This window comes from Macaca fascicularis, chromosome 8 (genome assembly GCF_037993035.2).
Source record: "Macaca fascicularis isolate 582-1 chromosome 8, T2T-MFA8v1.1".
NCBI classification, from domain to species: domain Eukaryota; kingdom Metazoa; phylum Chordata; class Mammalia; order Primates; family Cercopithecidae; genus Macaca; species Macaca fascicularis.
Window position 1 is genome coordinate 96,343,579 of NC_088382.1, and position 19,586 is coordinate 96,363,164.

The following is a 19,586-nucleotide window of genomic DNA, read 5'->3' on the forward strand; positions in this document are numbered from 1 at the left end:
GTCAAATATTTGTACAAAGTTTATAGTTTTAAAGTTTTTTTTTTTTTTTTTTTTTTTGGCCGGGCGCGGTGGCTCAAGCCTGTAATCCCAGCACTTTGGGAGGCCGAGATGGGCGGATCACAAGGTCAGGAGATCGAGACCATCCTGGCTAACACGTTGAAACCCCGTCTCTACTAAAAAAAAAATACAAAAAACTAGCCGGGCGACGTGGCGGGCGCCTGTAGTCCCAGCTACTCCGGAGGCTGAGGCAGGAGAATGGCTAAGCCCGGGAGGCGGAGCTTGCAGTGAGCTGAGATCCGGCCGGTGCACTCCAGCCTGGGCGACAGAGCCAGACTCCGTCTCAAAAAAAAAAAAATAAATAAATAAAATAAAAATAAAGTTTTTTTTTTGTTGTTGTTGTTGTTTTAAGTAAATCCCTTTATTTTCTTATGTAATGACCATATCACTTTGGTGAGGTAGGTTTTTTTGTTTGCTTGTTTTGTTTTGTTTTCTCTCTCTCCTTCGAGGTCTTTATTGCCACTAGGCACAAGTGGCCATGAGAGGTGGTGGCTATAAGGGGTGAGTGGGGTTCCCCACTGAGGTAGACCCTGAAGGTGGCTGTATGCCCATGGCCAGACTTTGCTAGGCATGCTGAGGGCCAGGCCTGTGTCCAGCAGTGGTGGGGGTGGCAGGAGGGGCACCAGCACAGGATGCCAGGGCAGTACTTATCAATGAGCCCCTGGTAGTAGGGCCACAGCTTGTCCATGTCTGGCAGGTCAGGGCAGTTGGTCAAATTGAACTCCTGCACCCAGGGCAGCATGGCCAGGTCCGGCTTGCTGCACCACTGCCAGTAGTCACTGCCTGTGTGCGAAGGGAAGAAGGAGTGGAATCGGATCTTGTAGGAAGCCTCCACTGGGAGCGAGAACTTGTTGAACGTCATCAACCGGTATGTCATGCGCGTCAGTGTGAAGAGACCGCCAAACAGGCTGTGTGTGAGCAACATGGCTGTTTATTTCACCTGGGTGCAGGCGGGCTGAGTCTGAAAAGAGAGTCAGCAAAGGGAGATAAGGGTGGGGCCGTTTTATAGGATTTGGGTAGGTAAAAGAAAATTACAGTCAAAGGGGGGTTGTTCTCTGGCGGGCAGGATTGGGGGTCACAAGGTGCTCAGTGGGGGAGCTTTTTGAGCCAGGATGAGCCAGGAAAAGGAATTTCACAAGATAATATCATCGCTTAAGGCAAGGACCAGCCATTTTCATTTCTTTTGTGGTGGAATGTCATCGGTTAAGGTGAGGCAGGGCATTTGCACTTCTTTTGTGATTCTTCAGTTACTTCAGGCCATCTGGGCGTATACGTGCAAGTCACAGGGGATGCGATGGCTTGGCTTGGGCTCAGAGGCCTGACACGGAACAAGTACTCATTATGGCCCTAGGACATGAGGACCCTGCCCAGCCCACAGTGGGGCTAATACACGCCCAGTTTTGTGCTGTATCGAGGATCCTGGAGGTCGGGATTGTCCTGGAAAGTGGAGTTACAAAACCACGGAGGCCTGAGGACAGAGGCCCCCAAACACGGCCAGGACCTTCCCTACGTCATAGAAGCCCAACAAGCTGGAATCAGTCCTTGCCTGGGTGAGCTTCTGGATACCCTCTGCCATCTGGAAGGCTTGGAAGGAGTGGGGAGGTCTACACCTGGGTCCGATTCGTCCACCAGCTCATGCAGCAGGTCCACGGCCTCCATGACCTTCATTTCCTTGTAGAAAAAGCCCCCAAACCAGGCGTGCTTGCTCCTGACGAAATCCACTATCTGGTACATGTACATGAGCTTGTACGTGGTAAAGACATGGTCCAGGAGGGGACCCAACACGTAGTTCTGGAAGCCGGCCTTGTCTTTGGCAGCCTCTGGGTCCACTTCAGGTAGGTAGACCAGGGAAAGGTCTGGGTCCACTGTCACCTTCACCCTGAGAGGGATCCAAAGCGCAGGGCGGCAAGTGTGCACCTGCTGAGGGATGTCTGCAGGCCCAGCCTCCGGCTTGCCCCTGGTTTTAGACAGTTTTTTTTGTTTGTTGGTTGGTTGGTTTGCTTGTTTTTGAGATGGAGTCTCACTCTGTCGCCAGTCTGGAGTGCAGTGGCACCATCTCAGCTCACTGCAACCTCGGACTCCCTGGTTTAAGCGATTCTCCTGCCTCAGCCTCCGGAGTAGCTGGGATTACCGGCACATGCCACCATACCCAGCTAATTTTTGTACTTTTTTTTTTTTTTTTTTTAGTAGAGACAGGGTTTCACCATGTTGGCCAGGATGGTCTCAGTTTCCTGACCTCATGATTCGCCCGCTTCAGCCTCCCAAAGTACTGCGATTACAGGCGTGAGCCACCGCACCCGGCCAGTGAGGTAGGTTCTTAACCTATACTTACAGACATGGGAACTGAGGTCTAGAATCAGTTAAGTGAATTGTTCAAGAACAAATACTTAAGAATTTCATCCCTGAAATTAAAATCTAAGACAAGACCTGACTTCACGTCAAGAGGTCTTTTCTTTAACCATAACTAGTGATGCCAACGAAGTTATTGCTGTTGTTTTAATGATACAGATTTGCCCATGGACATCAGGAAAAATAAGGGAGGAACCCAAGCAGGCTGGTGTGATAAGACATGTCAAGGTATGATTCTCAGAATCTTTTTTTTTTTTTTTTGGAGACGGAGTCTCACGCTGTTGCCCAGGCTGGAGTGCAGTGGCGCGATCTCGGCTCACTGCAAGCTCCGCCTCCCGGGTTCCCGCCATTCTCCTGCCTCAGCCTCCTGAGTAGCTGGGACTACAGGCGCCCGCCACCGCGCCCAGCTAATTTTTTGTATTTTTAGTAGAGACGTGGTTTCACTGTGGTCTCGATCTCCTGACCTTGTGATCCGCCCGCCTCGGCCTCCCAAAGTGCTGGGATTACAGGCTTGAGCCACCGCTCCCGGCGATTCTCAGAATCTTTACTTCCTCTCTGCTGTTCCAAATGGTGGCAAAAAGCCTTGATTTAGCACTGGATAAAGTTACTTTGGGAGGAATCCTGAGGATATTTCAATGAATATTTAAGCAATGACACTGATTGTATATTTGTTCAGCGGGATATTGTGGGACTTAGATGAGGTATGCTTTTTATGCTAAGCAAAAAGGTGCAATACAAAGAGACTATATTCAAAAGGATGTAGTGAAAATGTAAATGTGTATTCTTAACACAGGTAGTGCTCACAGGTTTGAGACAGGAAAAATATGAAAATGAAGTTTTCTCTTTCAGTATTAATCAAGTCTTATCTCTGCTCATACTTTTAATCTCCTACTGCATTGACCATTTCTGCCTTTTAGGAAAGGGGAAAAAAGGAATAACTGCCTTATTCTGATGAAGAGTAAGAATATGGAATTAAAATAGTCCAAAGACCTAAAAGTCTCCTCTGGTACCCCCATTTTAATGAGTATTCAGCAGAAATAGACAATAATGGTTTAAAGGTTAAAAGGAGTTTTAGATGATTTGTCAAAATTTTGGCCATTTCACATTGATGTAAAGTAAATATCAAAAAGAAATTCTCAGATAGGTGATTTGACTAATGTAATAGGTGAAAAGACAGAATTTAAATGTTTTGAATGAAAACCAGATATCTAAAACATACAAGAATATATCAATGCCTGAATTCTACTCAATAACTTGTTATATATGATGAAAAAAGGATGGTGAACAATGAAAGAAATGCAGAAGGTAAATGATCACATTTATGAAAATAAATAGACCCATAGGAAATTAATTCATTTAGCAAATATATATGGAGGAACTATTATTTCCAGGCACTATTTAAAGAACTTAAAATTAAAATAACCTATTAAAATGCAACAGCAATGGGGATAATAAAGTCATATCAGTAATACTGAAGGACAATAGCTATACATTGTGCTTTGTAATGCAAATTGGTTCATTTTTTCTGGAAAATAATCTGCCCATATATTATAAGAGTTACAGAAATGCTTCTACCTTTTGGCCTACTTATTCCTATTTTTGGGAATTAAACCTCAAATAAATAAAAGAAAACAAGTAATTTTACAAAGATAAATATAGCAGTGTTATTCTTATAATGAAAACTGACAAAAAGGGCACAAGGCTGAATACGCATATTCATGACAAAAATGAATGTGCATTTGTACATTCACAAAGATAGAAAGATAATTACATTCACTTATTTATTCAATAACTATTTATTAGGCACTTATGTGGACCAGCCGCTGCCCTAAGGGCTGGGGATAGAGTATAGGACAAACCACATATGGTGTCTACCAGGATCCCTGGGGGCCTGTGTAAAGTGTCTTCACGCAAACTATAAAAATGTGGCTTTTCATGCACACGTATGTTTATTGTGGCTCTATTCACAATAGCAAAGACTTGGAATCAACCCAAATGTCCATCAATAATAGACTGGATAAAGAAAATGTGGCACATATACGCCATGGAATACTATGCAGCCATAAAAAAGGATGAGTTCATGTACTTTGCAGGGACATGGATGAAGCTGGGAACCATCATTCTCAGCAAACTATCACAAGGAGAGAAAACCAGACACTGCATGTTCTCACTCATAAGTGGAGTTGAACAATGAGAACACATGGACACGGGGAGGGGAACATCACATACTGGGGCCTGTCAGGGGGTGGGGATCTGGGGGAGGGATAGCATTAGGAGAAATACCTAACGTAAATGAGTTGATGGGTGCAGCAAGCTAACATGGCACATGTATACCTATGTCACAAACCTGCATGTTGTGCACATGTACCCCAGAACGTAAAGTATAATAAAAAACAATGTGGGTTTTCTGAGCATGTGCAGTCCTGTGCTTGGCTAGAAGAATGCCTCCTTTCACAAAGTGAAAGGTAACTGTGCATGAGAGGGAGCACAACAGCCAGGGCTCATGGCTCAGAAGTGGAGTGCAAACCAGGTCCCTGCCCTCCCAGTCCCTCAGTGGACATTCTGGTGCAGAGAACATTTGGCACCGCCATAGGTGGTAGTTCTGGTGCTTGCAATTTAGGAAAGAAGAAAAACATTGAAGAAATAAATGCACGAATGCATGTATAGTTACAAAGATAAGTGCTCCAAAAGAAAGGAACATCATTGGATGAAAGTGTATGGCAAGGAGACCTGGGAGGCCCCTATAGTGGGGAATCCAGGAAGGCCTGAAAGAAGCTGAGATCTTGGTACAAGGGTGGGGAAATCATCCAGGTAGAGGTAACAGAATGTGCAAAAAACTCCCTGTGACTGGATAGAGTGTGGTGCATTCAAGGAACGGGAAGACAATGGGTGTTTGGATTAAAGAGAGTAAGGGCAGCTAGGCACAGTGGCTTGTATCTGAAATCCCAGCACTTTGAGAGGCTGAGGCAGGTGGATCACCTGAGGTCAAGGGTTCAAGACTAGCCTGGCCAACATGATGAAACCCTGTCTCTACAAAAATACAAAAATTTGCATGATGGCAAAACCTGTAATCCCAGTTACTTGGGAGGCTGAGGTTGGAGAATCGCTTGAACACAGGAAGTAGAGATTGCAGTGAGTTGAGATGTGCCACTGCCCCAGCCTGGGTGACAGAGTGAGACTCCATCTCAAATAAATAAAATAAAATGAAATAAAATAAAATAAAGAGAGCAAGGCAAGTCAGGTGCAACCTGAAGTAGAGAGGTAGGCAGGGGCTAGACTCTACAGGATCTCATAGATAGGGAAAATCACTTTGTTCTTATTCCTAAAAATGGCATGAAAACATTGAATGGTTTTAAGTGGGAGGGCAGTGATATGATCAGATCTGTGTTTCCAAAAGATCCCTCTGGCTGCAGAGTGGAGACTGATTGTGGAGGATATGGTTATTGGATTTGAGTGACTTGAAGTAAGCCACTACAGTTGTCCAGTGAGAGATGGATGAACTGAAGTAGTGGCAGTGGAGAACGTAAGATACAAATGATTTGAGACCTTCTTAGATGGTAGGATTAACAGGTGTTGGAGGTGGAGTGGCCATGTAGGGTGAAGGGGAGTGTCAAGCATGTTTTTGTTTATCCCCAGTAAAATTTTGAAAGTGAACAATTTAAATAATTTGGTATTGTATTCATTTCCTAGGGCTGGTATAACAAATTAGCACAAAACAAGTGACCTACAACCACAAAAATTTATTATCTCACAGTTCTGGAGGCCAGAAGTCCAAAATCAAAATATCAGCAGGGCTGTATTTCCTCTAAAGACTCCAGTGAAAATCTTTTCTTGCCTCTTTCAGCTTGTAGTGTTGCCAGGCATTTCTTGGCTATGGCTGCATTACTCCAGTTTCTGCCCTCAGTCTTCACATGGCCTTCTCCTCTTATGCCTTTTATAAAGACACTTATAAAAAGTGTCTTTAGGAAAAAGAACCCTCTTTGTCATTGAACTTGGGGCCCTTCAAGATAATTCAGGATGAACTCATCCTGAGATCCTTAACTTAATTACATCTTCAAAGACCCTGACCCTTTTTTTCAAGGTGGGTCACATACACAAGTTCCTAGGATGAGGATGTCGACTTATCTTTGTGGGAGACGCCATTCAACTCACTACAGGCATCATGTCAATTATCCTTTACATACCCCTCAGTAGGGGTTTCTAAGACTGACCTGTGTGCACACATCATTTGAGGACCACTGAAGGTTCAGCTTTTGGTTCCCAAATAACCTCTAGTAATTGCCAGATCCAAAGGACGCACTGTTCCTTGTGAAAACTTTGTCCCCCACAGCATCCTGTACACACTGTCTTCCTGGGACACAATCCATACATTTAATCACCGGGTATTGAAGTCTCCTCTAAAGCCCTTGAGGACAGCGATTGTTTCTTGTTCTCCTTTGTACCCTCATGACTAACAAGTGCCTGGCCAAGAAGGAATACACGGCCTTCTTTGAGTCACTTTCACACTATGCCATAAGGGGACCCAAATATAATTTTTTTTGTTTCTATCAAATCACAGTTAAATAATTAATTAAAAATTGCTGAAGAGCTGCTGCAAATTATTTTTGAATGGAGGTAGGATATAAGTAAAAATCACCACTTAGTATATAGTGTTTATGTAGCTGCTGGTGATCTGAAGATAAATTCTAGTTCTTTTTTTTTTTTTTTTTTTTTTTGGTGACAGAGTCTCGCCCTGTTGCCCAGGTGGGAGTGCAGTGGTGCGATCTCGGCTCACTGCAAGCTCTGCCTCCTGGGTTCGTGCTATTCTCCTGCCTCAGCCTCCCGAGTAGCTGGGACTACAGGCGCCCACCACCACGACTGGCTAATTTTTTTTTTTTTTTTTTTGTATTTTTAGTAGAGATGGGGTTTCACAGTGTTAGCCAGGACGGTCTCGATCTCCTGGCCTCGTGATCCGCCCACCTCAGCATCCCAAAGTGCTGGGATTACAGGTGTGAGCCACCGTACCTGGCCTCTAGTTCTTATATTTCAGTAGCTCAGTCTGTTGGAGAGACCTGTCTGAACAAATTAATTATAAATCAGTAGTAATTACTGTAATAAAGGCACGAATGAAATGCTATGGAAGCATAGAATAAAGAGCAACTAGTTGTTTTAGGGGTTAAAGATAGCTTCAAAAAGGTGGCATTTGAAGGATGAATGAAAAATTTCCTGGGGGAGGATATTCTGAAGAGAGATGAAACCAACAGAAAATCCTATTGAAATACTAATGGCAACACAAGAAATAAAAACTCAGATGTGTTTTAAGAAAAATGTCATTTTAACAGAAACAGAATGCAGACAGGAAGTGGTTAAATACATTCAGGGAATAGGACTTGGGACTAAATGCATGTGTAAGGAAAATGATGGAGTCGGAACCACCACAAGGCCATCCCTCAGCAGACCCTGGGTCTCTCTTTTAGAAATGGGGTATCTGCACTCTTCAGATGTTAATTGGAAATGTGGTCTGGGTTTTCTCTGTGACAGGCTGTAAATCTATATTTTAGTCAGGGTTTTGCTCTTTTGGATTAATATATAATGTCCTTGAAAGCCCTTAATTTTTTTCTTCATTTTTTTTCCTGAGGAAAAAGAACTCTTTTAAAGGCTACATGATAGTGCTGGATTGAGCTCATTTTAACAAAGGTCACAGCATTTTTGAGTAGTAAACACTATTACTAGATCTTTCCAGTATCTGGATGTTTGGCAGGCATGCCTCCAGCTCTGGAATAAATGACTAGAGCTTCAGGGGTGTATGACAGCTGTGGGCCTGTGAAGCCTGTGGGTATCTGGAAAGAGGCAGATGCATCCTGTTTTCCCATAACCACAGCCAAAAAGAGAATCAAGGCAAAAAGCTCCCTTTCACTTGAATCAACCAAACTACTGAGCAGGTTTAAAGCTTGTCCATTCTACCGGCTTCAATTTGGCCTTAGAAACCAAATGGGTAATAGGAGATTTATTTGAGAAGCTGCTGTCAGGAATCTAGGATTACTTTCAGTTGCAACTCAGCTACACCTGGAATCAATTCCTAGGGTAGTTCTTCCTGTGATGATAATATCAGCAATTAACATACTTGTATTTATAAGGCTTATTCTTCAGGGAGTACTCAACCCTTGGGAAAGGTCAGCTAATTAATTTCTGCAGTGTTTCAGATTAAACTGTTGCATGTTTTATGACCTTGAAGATTACAGTGATTATTAAGTCACAAAATATTAAATCACTTTTGCAAGGACTCCCAGGAAGGAAATGATAGAAAACAGGCAAAGAACTCAGGTCTTGTACATTCTGAGAAGTGTTTCCACCACTGCCCAGGAGCAAGATCCTCAGAGGATCACCTTAACAATAATCAGTCGTTAAACAAGGAGAAAAAATTAAAGAGAGAAGCCACATTTCCAACAGAGAAATAACATGCTTCAACATTCCAAAGAAACCCTAACGATGCTCCTATGAAGTCATCTAAAATTGTCCATATTTCTGGAACACGAAGATAACTTCTTAGCAGCTATGAAATTAGAGATTGGAAATTTCTTCTGTGACGTGGTATAAAGATCACTGGACCCCGATCCGTGGAGACCCAGGTTTGAATGTTGTCCCTATAATTCATTAGCTATGGTGTCCTGGGCAAGATATAGTACTTGGCATCTTGGGATAGATGAAATAAATATATTATGAAAATATGAAATATATATTATGAAATAAATATATTAATAACTGCCTGATAGGGTACTCTTCTTTTCATTGTATGAGCCAGTATCCCAGTTCCAGACACCATCATCTTGCACTTGCGCCACCACAGTTGACTTCTAATTGGTCTCTATTCATTCTCGCTCCTCTACTGTATCTTTTCCACATAGCTGTTGAAGTCGTCTTTTAAAATAAGAGTTCAGAGTGTGTCATTCTTTTGCCTAAAACCCTCTACTGGCATTCATTCATATTTAGAAAAAGACATAAATTCCTATCATGGCCTAAAAGACCATGTGTTATCTGAGCCTTGCTCACCTATTTGGCCTCATCTCCCCAGTGTTCTTACTCACTGTACTCCAGCCATATTCACCTTTCTGCCCCTTGACCAGACAAACTTGCTTTACCTCTAGGCCTTCAGTAATCAGAGAGGCTCTTCCCCCAATTCTGAATGGCTGATCCTTTACTCTTTCAAATCTCAGCTCAAATATTATCTCCCTAGAGAGGTCATTCCTGACCACTGCATCTAAGTAGTGTCCTGTTATGTTCTAACCATTTTTTCCTTCATAGCAGTTATTACAATGTGAATTCATCTTGTCTAGCTAATTAACTATTTATTATCAGTTTTCCCCGACTGTACTGTAAGCTCTTTCAGGGGCCATATCTTGTCTAATATTTTTTATATAGTTTATTCCTAGAGTTAAGAGCAATACCTGACAATCTAGCAAGTACTAGGCACTCAATGAATATTTTTTGGTTGAATAAATGTGATAATGCATATAGAAGTGTTTAGCCCACAAAATGCTTAAATTTGCTGTCTATATTTTTCCTCTTGGGGACTTTCTTTTTCTAGGATAAACTTTTCCGGGCCAATAAGAAACAATGGTAAAAATAAGTAATATTTATTGAGCTCTTAACAGATGCCAGGCAATGTTCTAAGTGCTTTTAATGAATTAACTCATTTACCAACACTTTAAGGTACGTTCTATTATTATCCTAATTATTAAGGTGAGGAAACTGAGGAACAGCGGGGACAAGTAACAGAGGAAAAAAGCCAGTAGTGGTGAAACTGGAGTTTAAACTCGGGAAATTTGGTCCCACAGCTATGATCACATCACTAGCCTACTCAAGATCCCCTTGTTAGCAAGGCATTCAAGTCTTCCAACAATCTGGTAACAATGAACCCTCCAAACCTCTTCTCTCATTAACTAATTCATTTGCACATCCATTCAACATATACTGGGAACTTGCTTTATGCCAGGCACTGCTCTAGGTCCTGGACTAAAGAGCTGAATGACCCAGTTCTTTTCCTCAGGTCTTTTTGGTGAAGGGATGAATAGAAATATGAAAATCCTTATTTTACCAATGCTATCAGCACAATCAAACCTTTTATAAATCTGAGCAGGAACTTTACTTACTTTACTACCTAAGATTTTTCTTTTATGACAAATGATGGGCTTCAATGTTTATGAAGTATCTTTCAGATACCTGATTTCTCCAAACACTGACCCAGCTTTCAGAGTAACCAGAACTTTAGTACCATCAGGGCCTCCGAGAACTTGGACTTCTCCATGCTTGATGATATACATTTCCTTGCCAATTTCTCCCTACATTTTAAATATAAAGAGGAAATGGTAGTTATTTTATTCTTGACAATTATGCTGTAAATTAAGAAATATAAACTCTTTTAGAGGAGTAAATATAAATGAAGGAAGCAAAGAACATTAGTGTGAAAGTAATTGTCTTAAGACCTAAAGTATTTACAGACATTGGTTAGACATATCATGTGAAAGGAAATGATTAGGAAGATGATACTTCTCAACATGTGAGTACTGTTTGCCTCCCTTGGATACATGAAGATATTTCAGTTAGCACATTGCTTTAGGAAGGACCCTGGGTAGAAGAAGTAATTGATTTTAAGCATGGTCAGGCCTTGCTTTGATGACCACCACTATGCTTGGTAGAAGTTGCTTGGTCTAGCCAAAGAGCATAGACTGCAGTCTTTCAAGGGTCAATTCTATTCTTCTACCCATGTCATCGAGGTCTGATTTGGGGAATTGGGGCATAGGAGATCTTTGAGTTATTATTAGTATTCCATGCTGAGATGAAGTATTAATGGAGTAGGTTGTTTTACTCAGTTCTTGCCTATCTTTGGGGACCCTTGGGACCAGGGGAATGATATTTGTTCAAGCCCTAAGAATTAAACTCCTGGAATGTTCACATAGCCACTGGTTAATGGTGTTATTCTATATTCCTGAGCCAGTGTAGCAGGATGTACCAGGCTGTCAACACTATTTAATATAATCACAAAGATTTACGATGTGTACATCCTACATATTTTGAAGTCTGAATCATGTCTGGTCATGCAGCTATATGCCCCAATTAAGAACATTGGACCCAAGACTAACATGAGCTTCCCTGGGTGGAGATATTTTGCTCATGTTTCTGTGGTCCATTGGAGAGAAAAATGCATCCATGTGACCCTCACAGAAATAGGACCTAGTAAGCCTGTGTCTGATTTCTCTCGTGTTTGCCCGTGTATATCTTTTTCTTGCTATTCCTGCATTTTATTCCTTGCTATAATAAATCTCAAGCCATAAATATAACTTTATGTTGAATTGTATGAGTTCTTGTAAGTAAATCACCAAACTAGTGGGTGGTTATGAGGCCCTTGGAACACATCTTCTCGCTCTAACTTCCAAAAAGAATAAATGTCTTACAAGAGATTTAATGGCACTTAGGTCAAGAAAGGCTATTAAACTTTAAATAGACCAGATTGCATAACACTAGGCAAACTATTTGGATAGCCTACATGTCTGAATGAGTAGTGCCTTGATCACCTTTAGCTATATAAAAAAAAATCATTAATAGATAAATTCACTTACTTGGCTTAGGAGGGGACTGGGTTATTTGAGTTATTCAAATATTCTCATTAACCATACTTTGAAAGAATTAGAATACACTAAAATCAACTCAAGATTAAAAGATTTTTTAAATTTTTATTTTAAAAAGTATTTAGCCTACATCATGCTTTGGAAGAAAAAAAATATTGACTGTAGTTTACTCCCCGAGATGGCTGAGAAAATGTCAACTTTGTTACAGTGCTGAACGCAGGCTTGACATGTAGAAGACACTCATTTATGAATAAGGAAAATATAACTTAGCTATTCTCTGGGAGATTTTAAAGTCCTTCCATACCTAGGTTTATTTTCCTGAACATCAACTATTGTTGCTTTATAATTGCCGGGTTGTGTTTAAAGTTATCAGAATCCACCTTTTAGTTAATATCCAGGAAGCTGAAATTCTTATTTTATCTCCCCATTACTCTTATAAGGAAGGTAAAGTAAGTACTATTATTTCCTTTTTACAGAAATTAAAACAAAGGCACAGATTGGCTTAGCTAATTAGCTAAAGTTGTATGACCCAGTAATTAGAAGCAAAGGAAGCCTAGAACCCACATCTCCTAACTGAGCAATGCAAGAAATATGTTTAAGTTTTGCATTGTGCAAAATATTTTTTTAATTAAAATTTTTTGGTTGTTTTTGCTCTGAGACAGGGTCTTGCTCTGTTGCCCAGGCTAGAGTCCAGTGGCACGATATCAGTTCACTGCAACCTCTGCCTCCCACATTCAAGTGATCCTCCCACCTCAGCCTCCTGAGTAGCTGGGACCACAGGCATAAGCCACCATGCCTGGCTAATTTTTGTATTTTTTGTAGAGACAGGGTTTTGCCATGTTGTCCAGGCTTGTCTCAAACTCTTGGACTCATGTGATCCTGCTGCCTTGGCCTCCCAAAGTGTTGGAATTACAGGCGTGAGCCACTGCACCTTGCCTGTGCAAAATATTAAGCATATATTTATACTCAAAAACATATAAAAGTAGAAATTCCAACATAAATGGATCTTATTATATTTATTTACATACTATTAATGCTAATAACAATATCATGTCTTTGCATATTACTTTAAAAAATCATTACATTACCTGACATTTACATAGCTCCTTATTTTAATTCCTATATTTGTTCTAACAGAACATGCTACTTTATAACTGCAAAGCATTTCATAGATATTCATTCATCTAATTCTTGCAAAAATCCCAGTAAAGTCAAGTAGGAAAGGCATCATTACTCTTGTTTAAAAATTGGTAGTCGAGGTTTAAAAAATTAAGTGTCTTGAGCAAACGTATAAGGCTCGCAGGTGACAGCGCCAGAACTAGTGGCACCTATGTCATCTGACTCCATATAATACATGAAGACAGACCATATCTAACGGTGACTCCAGTATCGGGAATGATCTCTTAAAAACCAATAAAATAGCCATGAATAATTTAAAAAATAAGGCATGATGTCTGAAAATTAGTTTTCCAAGAGATACTTTAGGAAGTAATGATGAGGACGGGGTCATATTCCTTATTCTTTGCATGAAGTAATTCTCAAGGAACTGGAATGATTTTTCAAAGGCAGTTATTACAACTGACTGGAGGTAGAAGTACATAGTGAGTACTTAAATACAGTTCAGCTCTTTTAATTATTTTTTAATGCTCATTTCAATAATTTTCCAAGGAGATCTGGCATAATCAACGAACCAAAACTTCCACTATTTCTTGCATATTTCTAGGCTAATTTAAGCCCTTTCTGCAGTTTAATTAGCATTCAAATTAAGTAGACATTCCTCAGAGAATAAGGGCTGACAGCATGTGCAAAATAAGATTGAACCAAGCTCTGGTTGTTAGTGTGTGGACTAATTTGGAGAAAGTATGAAGAAACAAGAGCTTCATGTAGAGTGAGGTAACCCCTGGAGAGAGTGCACTTCAAAATTTCAGGGTTTCTGTGTAGGAAGCTATTTCTAAGGCTCATGAGGGCTTTGTGACACTCAAGGGCACCCCAGCAGAAAAGAGCAGTGCTACTTAAAGTGTGGTTCCTGGGTCACCAGCAGCAGCATCACTAGGAGCTTGTGTAGAGGTGCAAATTCTCAGTTTACTGAGAGTTCTCACTGCAGAAATATATATCAGAGTTTTTGGGAATGAGGTCCTAGAAACTGATGCTTTAACAAGAGCTCTAGGTGATTTCTGCCCTGCCCTAGAACATCTGAAGAAAACTCCCACTCTTTCAAGCCGCCCAAGCTACCACTCAGTCAATTCCTGGGGATTAGGTAGGTCAGCAAACTTGGCCCCAAATGCCGTCATCTCTTAAATTCAGATAACCTCAAATTGAACATATATTTTTCCTTCTCTTATTTTGGAGAAATATTTTGGAGATTTTGGAGAATATCTCACAAAATATTCCTTCAATATTTTGTGACAACGATAAGCAAAACAACGCTGAATTCAGCCACCCGAAGTCCTGTCAAGTAACAGCCTTTCTTCTCTGTCAATATCTACTATCATGCAAATCCCTTCTTAAAGAAATGTGACCTGTCAGTCTAATGTCTCCTCATTTCTACTTTCCACCCATTTATTCCTTTTCCTGCCTCATTTGTCTCCACTGATGTTTTTGTTATTGAGTGATGAATGTGATGTGAAGAAGAAATTAGAAATGAGAAGGTTGCATCTACTCTGCATTTCATACTTTGTTAAACAAATTTGCACTGCTTGGGGCACAGGTGCTAAAGTTTATGTGAGTTATCACAATTTTCAATCTCTGTTGCTACTGGCCCCAAATGAAAGGACATTTTTTGGTGCATTAAAGTCATGTCATTCCAGTACACCACTGCCCCCAAGGGGTTCTTGGACTGCACTGTGACTTGTATTTCCCATTTTAATAAAACTGATTTCATATCACTAATCTGCCTTATTTTAACTTGGACTAATTTGTGTGGGATTGTATATTCTTGGTTCCCATTTTATCATAATCTCTCTTCCATTTCCCCCCTTCATCTATGAAAGCTCCTTCTCAGTTGCCCTCTCTGACTCTTCCTCATTGATCTCTTCCACGAACACTGGAGTTCTTCAAAGTTAGAGCCAAGGCCCTCTTCTCCGACCTTTCCTTGAGCTTTTCTTGAAGTCTGTTTCCTTTATATTCCAATTCCCAGTAACCCCCAGTTCCATCCTCTCTCATTAGACTTATTTTCACTGTGTACTTGGCATCTCCACCTGATGCCTTGAAGTACCTCATACTCCATCTGACTTCGTCTGTTTCACCACAGCCCATCACTCACTTGCTTCTGTTCCTAGGATATGCCAACCTCCATCTTGCCTCTTGGCTCATGGTTCCAAGTCTTCATAAAAAATACCATCCTGTCCACTTCTTTTTTTGAAACTAAAGAACTATTTATCTTTAGATTTTTCGAGGGTCACTCCTGACAACCTAATAACCTCCCCATCTCCCAACCCTGGATCTAAATTAAGTGTCGTTGTCACTACATACTCTTCTGGCAACTTCTATTTTCCCTTTATACAACTTAGCACATTTTGGAATTACGCATTGACTTAATTTCACTTGTTTATTGCTTGTCTCTCCCATGAAGCCAGTGGTTCTTAGTTTTGGCTGCATTTTAGAATCATATGGGAGCTTTTAAATAATACTGGTATATGGGCTCCACCTAGACCAAATCAATCACTGAGGGGTGGAGCCCAGACATCTTCATTCAGGTGATTCTGATGTGCACTGTGAATTGAATACCATGGCACTAGAAAGGTAGGACCCTAAAGGACAAGAACCATCTTTTTTTTTTTTGCTCAGTGCCCAGCACTGTTTCTGGCTCATTGTATTGAGAAACATTTCCTGAGTTTTGTAGAATAAATCATTCTAAAATTGTTCTAACATTTGCCTTATTATAGTTCTCTGTACTCCCTCTATAGACACAGTTCCTTCCTTTTTGCCTTAGCTCACACTTCTTTCCTCTACCCAGAACGCCTATTTCCTCTTTCACTTGGTTAACTCCAATTCATTTTTCAAGACTTAGCTCAGACCTTATCTTCTCTAGGAAATCTTATCAGTAACCAGGAAGGACAGATGCCCCTCCTTTATGTCCTACAACAGCTTGTGCTTTCTTTGACCATAGCATTTAACACATTATTTTGAAATGATAAAAGTGCCTCTCATCTTTATTCGCTTGTGAACTCACCGAGGTCTTGGATCATCTTGCATTTTTTTTAACTACTCATTTTTCTTTTAAAATTTTGATTATTGAGTTTATCTTTGATTTAGTTTCTCACTATATAAATCCCAGGGTCATCATTCCTTTTCTCCCCCTTCAAGTTAGTGATCAGAAATATGCAAAAATATTTATCTGAGGGGATGTTCGTTTTATTTATGATAGCAGACATTTGAAAATTGATCCTGATACATCCCTAGACTGAAATATCATGCAGCTTTTAAAAATCATATTGTAGATTACTTAATACATAAAATGTTCATATGATATATTGTTACATGACAAAACATGTTTCAAAATATATGTACAGTATGATGCCACTTTTATAGCACGAGCTCTATCCATCAGTCAATATAAAAAGATAGGCCAAAATATATGAAGAGTGGTTATTACTGGATGGTGGAATTTATGTCCTTATGTTTTTATGTGTTTTCTATCTTAAAATAATGAACATGTATTATTTTGTAATCATAAAAAGCACAGTACAGGTTTTTAAAATGTGGCATTGATTATTCACTACTTGGGAGAGCCAAATGAAGGTAACTGATATTTTGCCGAAGACATAAAAAAGGCTGAACCACCTATCGCTTCTAGAACTTTTTCCTCCACTTTAAATATTTGAGATTAATGAGCTGTGACAATTGATAATTAACATTTATACAAAGCAGTTTTTCAGGCTACCCACACTTCTATCCTATAATATGAGTAATGAAATCCATATTGTCTTGTTCCTTTGTGAACTCTGAGGGCGCATTATTGCTGTACAGAGCTATACATCATAATAATTTCTATACTATGGAATTCACCCTGAACAAATTTTGTTTAAACAATGCTCTTGACTTATGTCTGAAATCCTCAAATTCATTTATTAGTTGTGCATTTGAAAAATAGCATGCACTCACCTTTTTGCAGACAAAGTCACCAGGCAAATAGAGAATGGATTTCAATCTTAGCAACATGTCATAAATCATCTGTGTATCACAACCCTATATAAAAAGAAAAATAATTCTTATAGAAACAACTAAAAGGCCAATATTCCAAATGAATTCAAAACTCAATGAAAATAAACAGTAATATATATTGTTTGTATTAACATAAAAATATTAACTGCCAATGGCTATGGACTTGTCATGACCCAAAATTTAGAAAAAAATACCTATAGTATAATGGCAAGGATTTAGATCTTGCTCAGATAGACTTGGGTGTGAATCCTGTCTCTGCTACATATTGCTACATAACCTCTCATGCCTCAGTTTACTAATGTGTAAAATGGGGATAAAAATGGTACTTATAACAAAAACTTAATGTACTTAATGACAGCTATTAATGGTAATATACTAATAATAGATTGTTAGTATATCAGGACCAACATAGAACAAAATCTTTGCTGCATATTTTTCTTTCTTTTTTTTTTTTGAGACAGAGTCTCGCTCTGTCGCCCAGGCTGGAGTGCAGTGGCCGGATCTCAGCTCACTGCAAGCTCCGCCTCCCGGGTTCACGCCATTCTCCTGCCTCAGCCTCCCGAGTAGCTGGGACTACAGGCGCCCGCCACCTCGCCCGGCTAGTTTTTTTTGTATTTTTTAGTAGAGACGGGGTTTCACCGTGTTAGCCAGGATGGTCTCGATCTCCTGACCTCGTGATCCGCCCGTCTCGGCCTCCCAAAGTGCTGGGATTACAGGCTTGAGCCACCGCGCCCGGCCATATTTTTCTTTCTTAAAACATGTTTCATACCATCGTTAGATATTATTATTTAACATTGCAGGCTTGTCTATCTTTCTTCTTCAACTCAATTATCTTCTTAAGGCCGGGGAAAATGTACACAATAGATACAAAAGCAGTATCTGTTGAGTGAATGTTCGTATTCACTTTAATAGTGTAAGAAACACTATTTGGCTATAGGTCTATATTTGTCTTCTGTTTAAATAATTATATCTATAAGAGCTAAAGAAAAATCTTTAGGTGCTACAAAAACTCACATAGCAGTTTTGAATCTTTTGCTTTCAATAAATATATATTTTTTCATTTTCTTGCAGAGCTGCTAACATGTAACAACTTTCCTCTTGTGGGTGGTCCTGTCCACCCCTTGAGGGAATCATGATTTTGCTGTGAACTAATTATAGAGTCAGTGGCAGAGAAAGGAGAAGCTAAGGGTCTGCTCCCATTTGTGGATCGGATAATCGTTCCTTTAGCAATCACCAGTTTTCTGTAATAGCTTTGGTAACAGACACTTGACCTAGATCCATATGAAATTTAGACTTCAGGGTTGCTTGACTGATAAGGCAAGCTAATAATTTATGATTGAAGTATCTCCAAGTAGCCATTGGTGAGAGGCATTCAGATGAATGTAGTGTTAGAATTTTTAAAAATCACTTCAGAAAGTAAAGCTTTTGGTTCTTTAGGACAGAAAAAAAGGCCAAGGCCAGAAGATATATCTTCTTTTTTTTTGTTTTTAATTATTTTTTATTATTATACTTTAAGTTCTAGGGTACATGTGCATAACGTGCAGGTTTGTTACATATGTATACTTGTGCCATGTTGCTGTGCTGCACCCATCAACTCGTCAGCACCCATCAACTCGTCATTTACATCAGGTATAACTCCCAATGCAATCCCTCCCCCCGCCCCCCTCCCCATGATAGGCCCCGGTGTGTGATGTTCCCCTTCCCGAGTCCAAGTGATCTCATTGTTCAGTTTCCACCTATGAGTGAGAACATGCGGTGTTTGGTTTTCTGTTCTTGTGATAGTTTGCTAAGAATGATGGTTTCCAGCTGCATCCATGTCCCTACAAAGGACACAAACTCATCCTTTTTTATGGCTGCATAGTATTCCATGGTGTATATGTGCCACATTTTCTTAATCCAGTCTGTCACTGATGGACATTTGGGTTGATTCCAAGTCTTTGCTATTGTGAATAGTGCCGCAATGAACATACGTGTGCATGTGTCTTTATAGCAGCATGATTTATAATCCTTTGGGTATATCCCCAGTAATGGGATGGCTGGGTCATATGGTACATCTAGTTCTAGATCCTTGAGGAATCGCCATACTGTTACCTGACTTCAAACTATACTACAAGGCTACAGTAACCAAAACAGCATGGTACTGGTACCAAAACAGAGATATAGACCAATGGAACAGAACAGAGTCCTCAGAAATAATACCACACATCTACAGCCATCTGATCTTTGACAAACCTGAGAGAAACAAGAAATGGGGAAAGGATTCCCTATTTAATAAATGGTGCTGGGAAAATTGGCTAGCCATAAATAGAAAGCTGAAACTGGATCCTTTCCTTACTCCTTATACGAAAATTAATTCAAGATGGATTAGAGACTTAAATGTTAGATCTAATACCATAAAAACCCTAGAGGAAA

At 40.1% G+C, this 19,586-nt stretch overlaps 1 protein-coding gene and 1 pseudogene across 1 annotated transcript in view; both read right to left on the reverse strand.

The window, feature by feature from the left end:
- The window catches only part of CNGB3 (cyclic nucleotide gated channel subunit beta 3), a 156,445-nt gene that overhangs the window by 12,355 nt on the left and 124,504 nt on the right, over positions 1–19,586 (reverse strand). The window contains exons 14-15 of the mRNA XM_005563655.4: positions 17,115–17,198; positions 10,606–10,724 (exon numbers count right to left, since the gene is read on the reverse strand). Coding sequence (XP_005563712.3) covers positions 10,606–10,724; positions 17,115–17,198 — 203 coding nt within the window. The remainder of the gene's footprint in view (positions 1–10,605; positions 10,725–17,114; positions 17,199–19,586) is intronic.
- Positions 1,269–3,310, reverse strand: LOC135964867 (inositol oxygenase pseudogene; annotated as a pseudogene).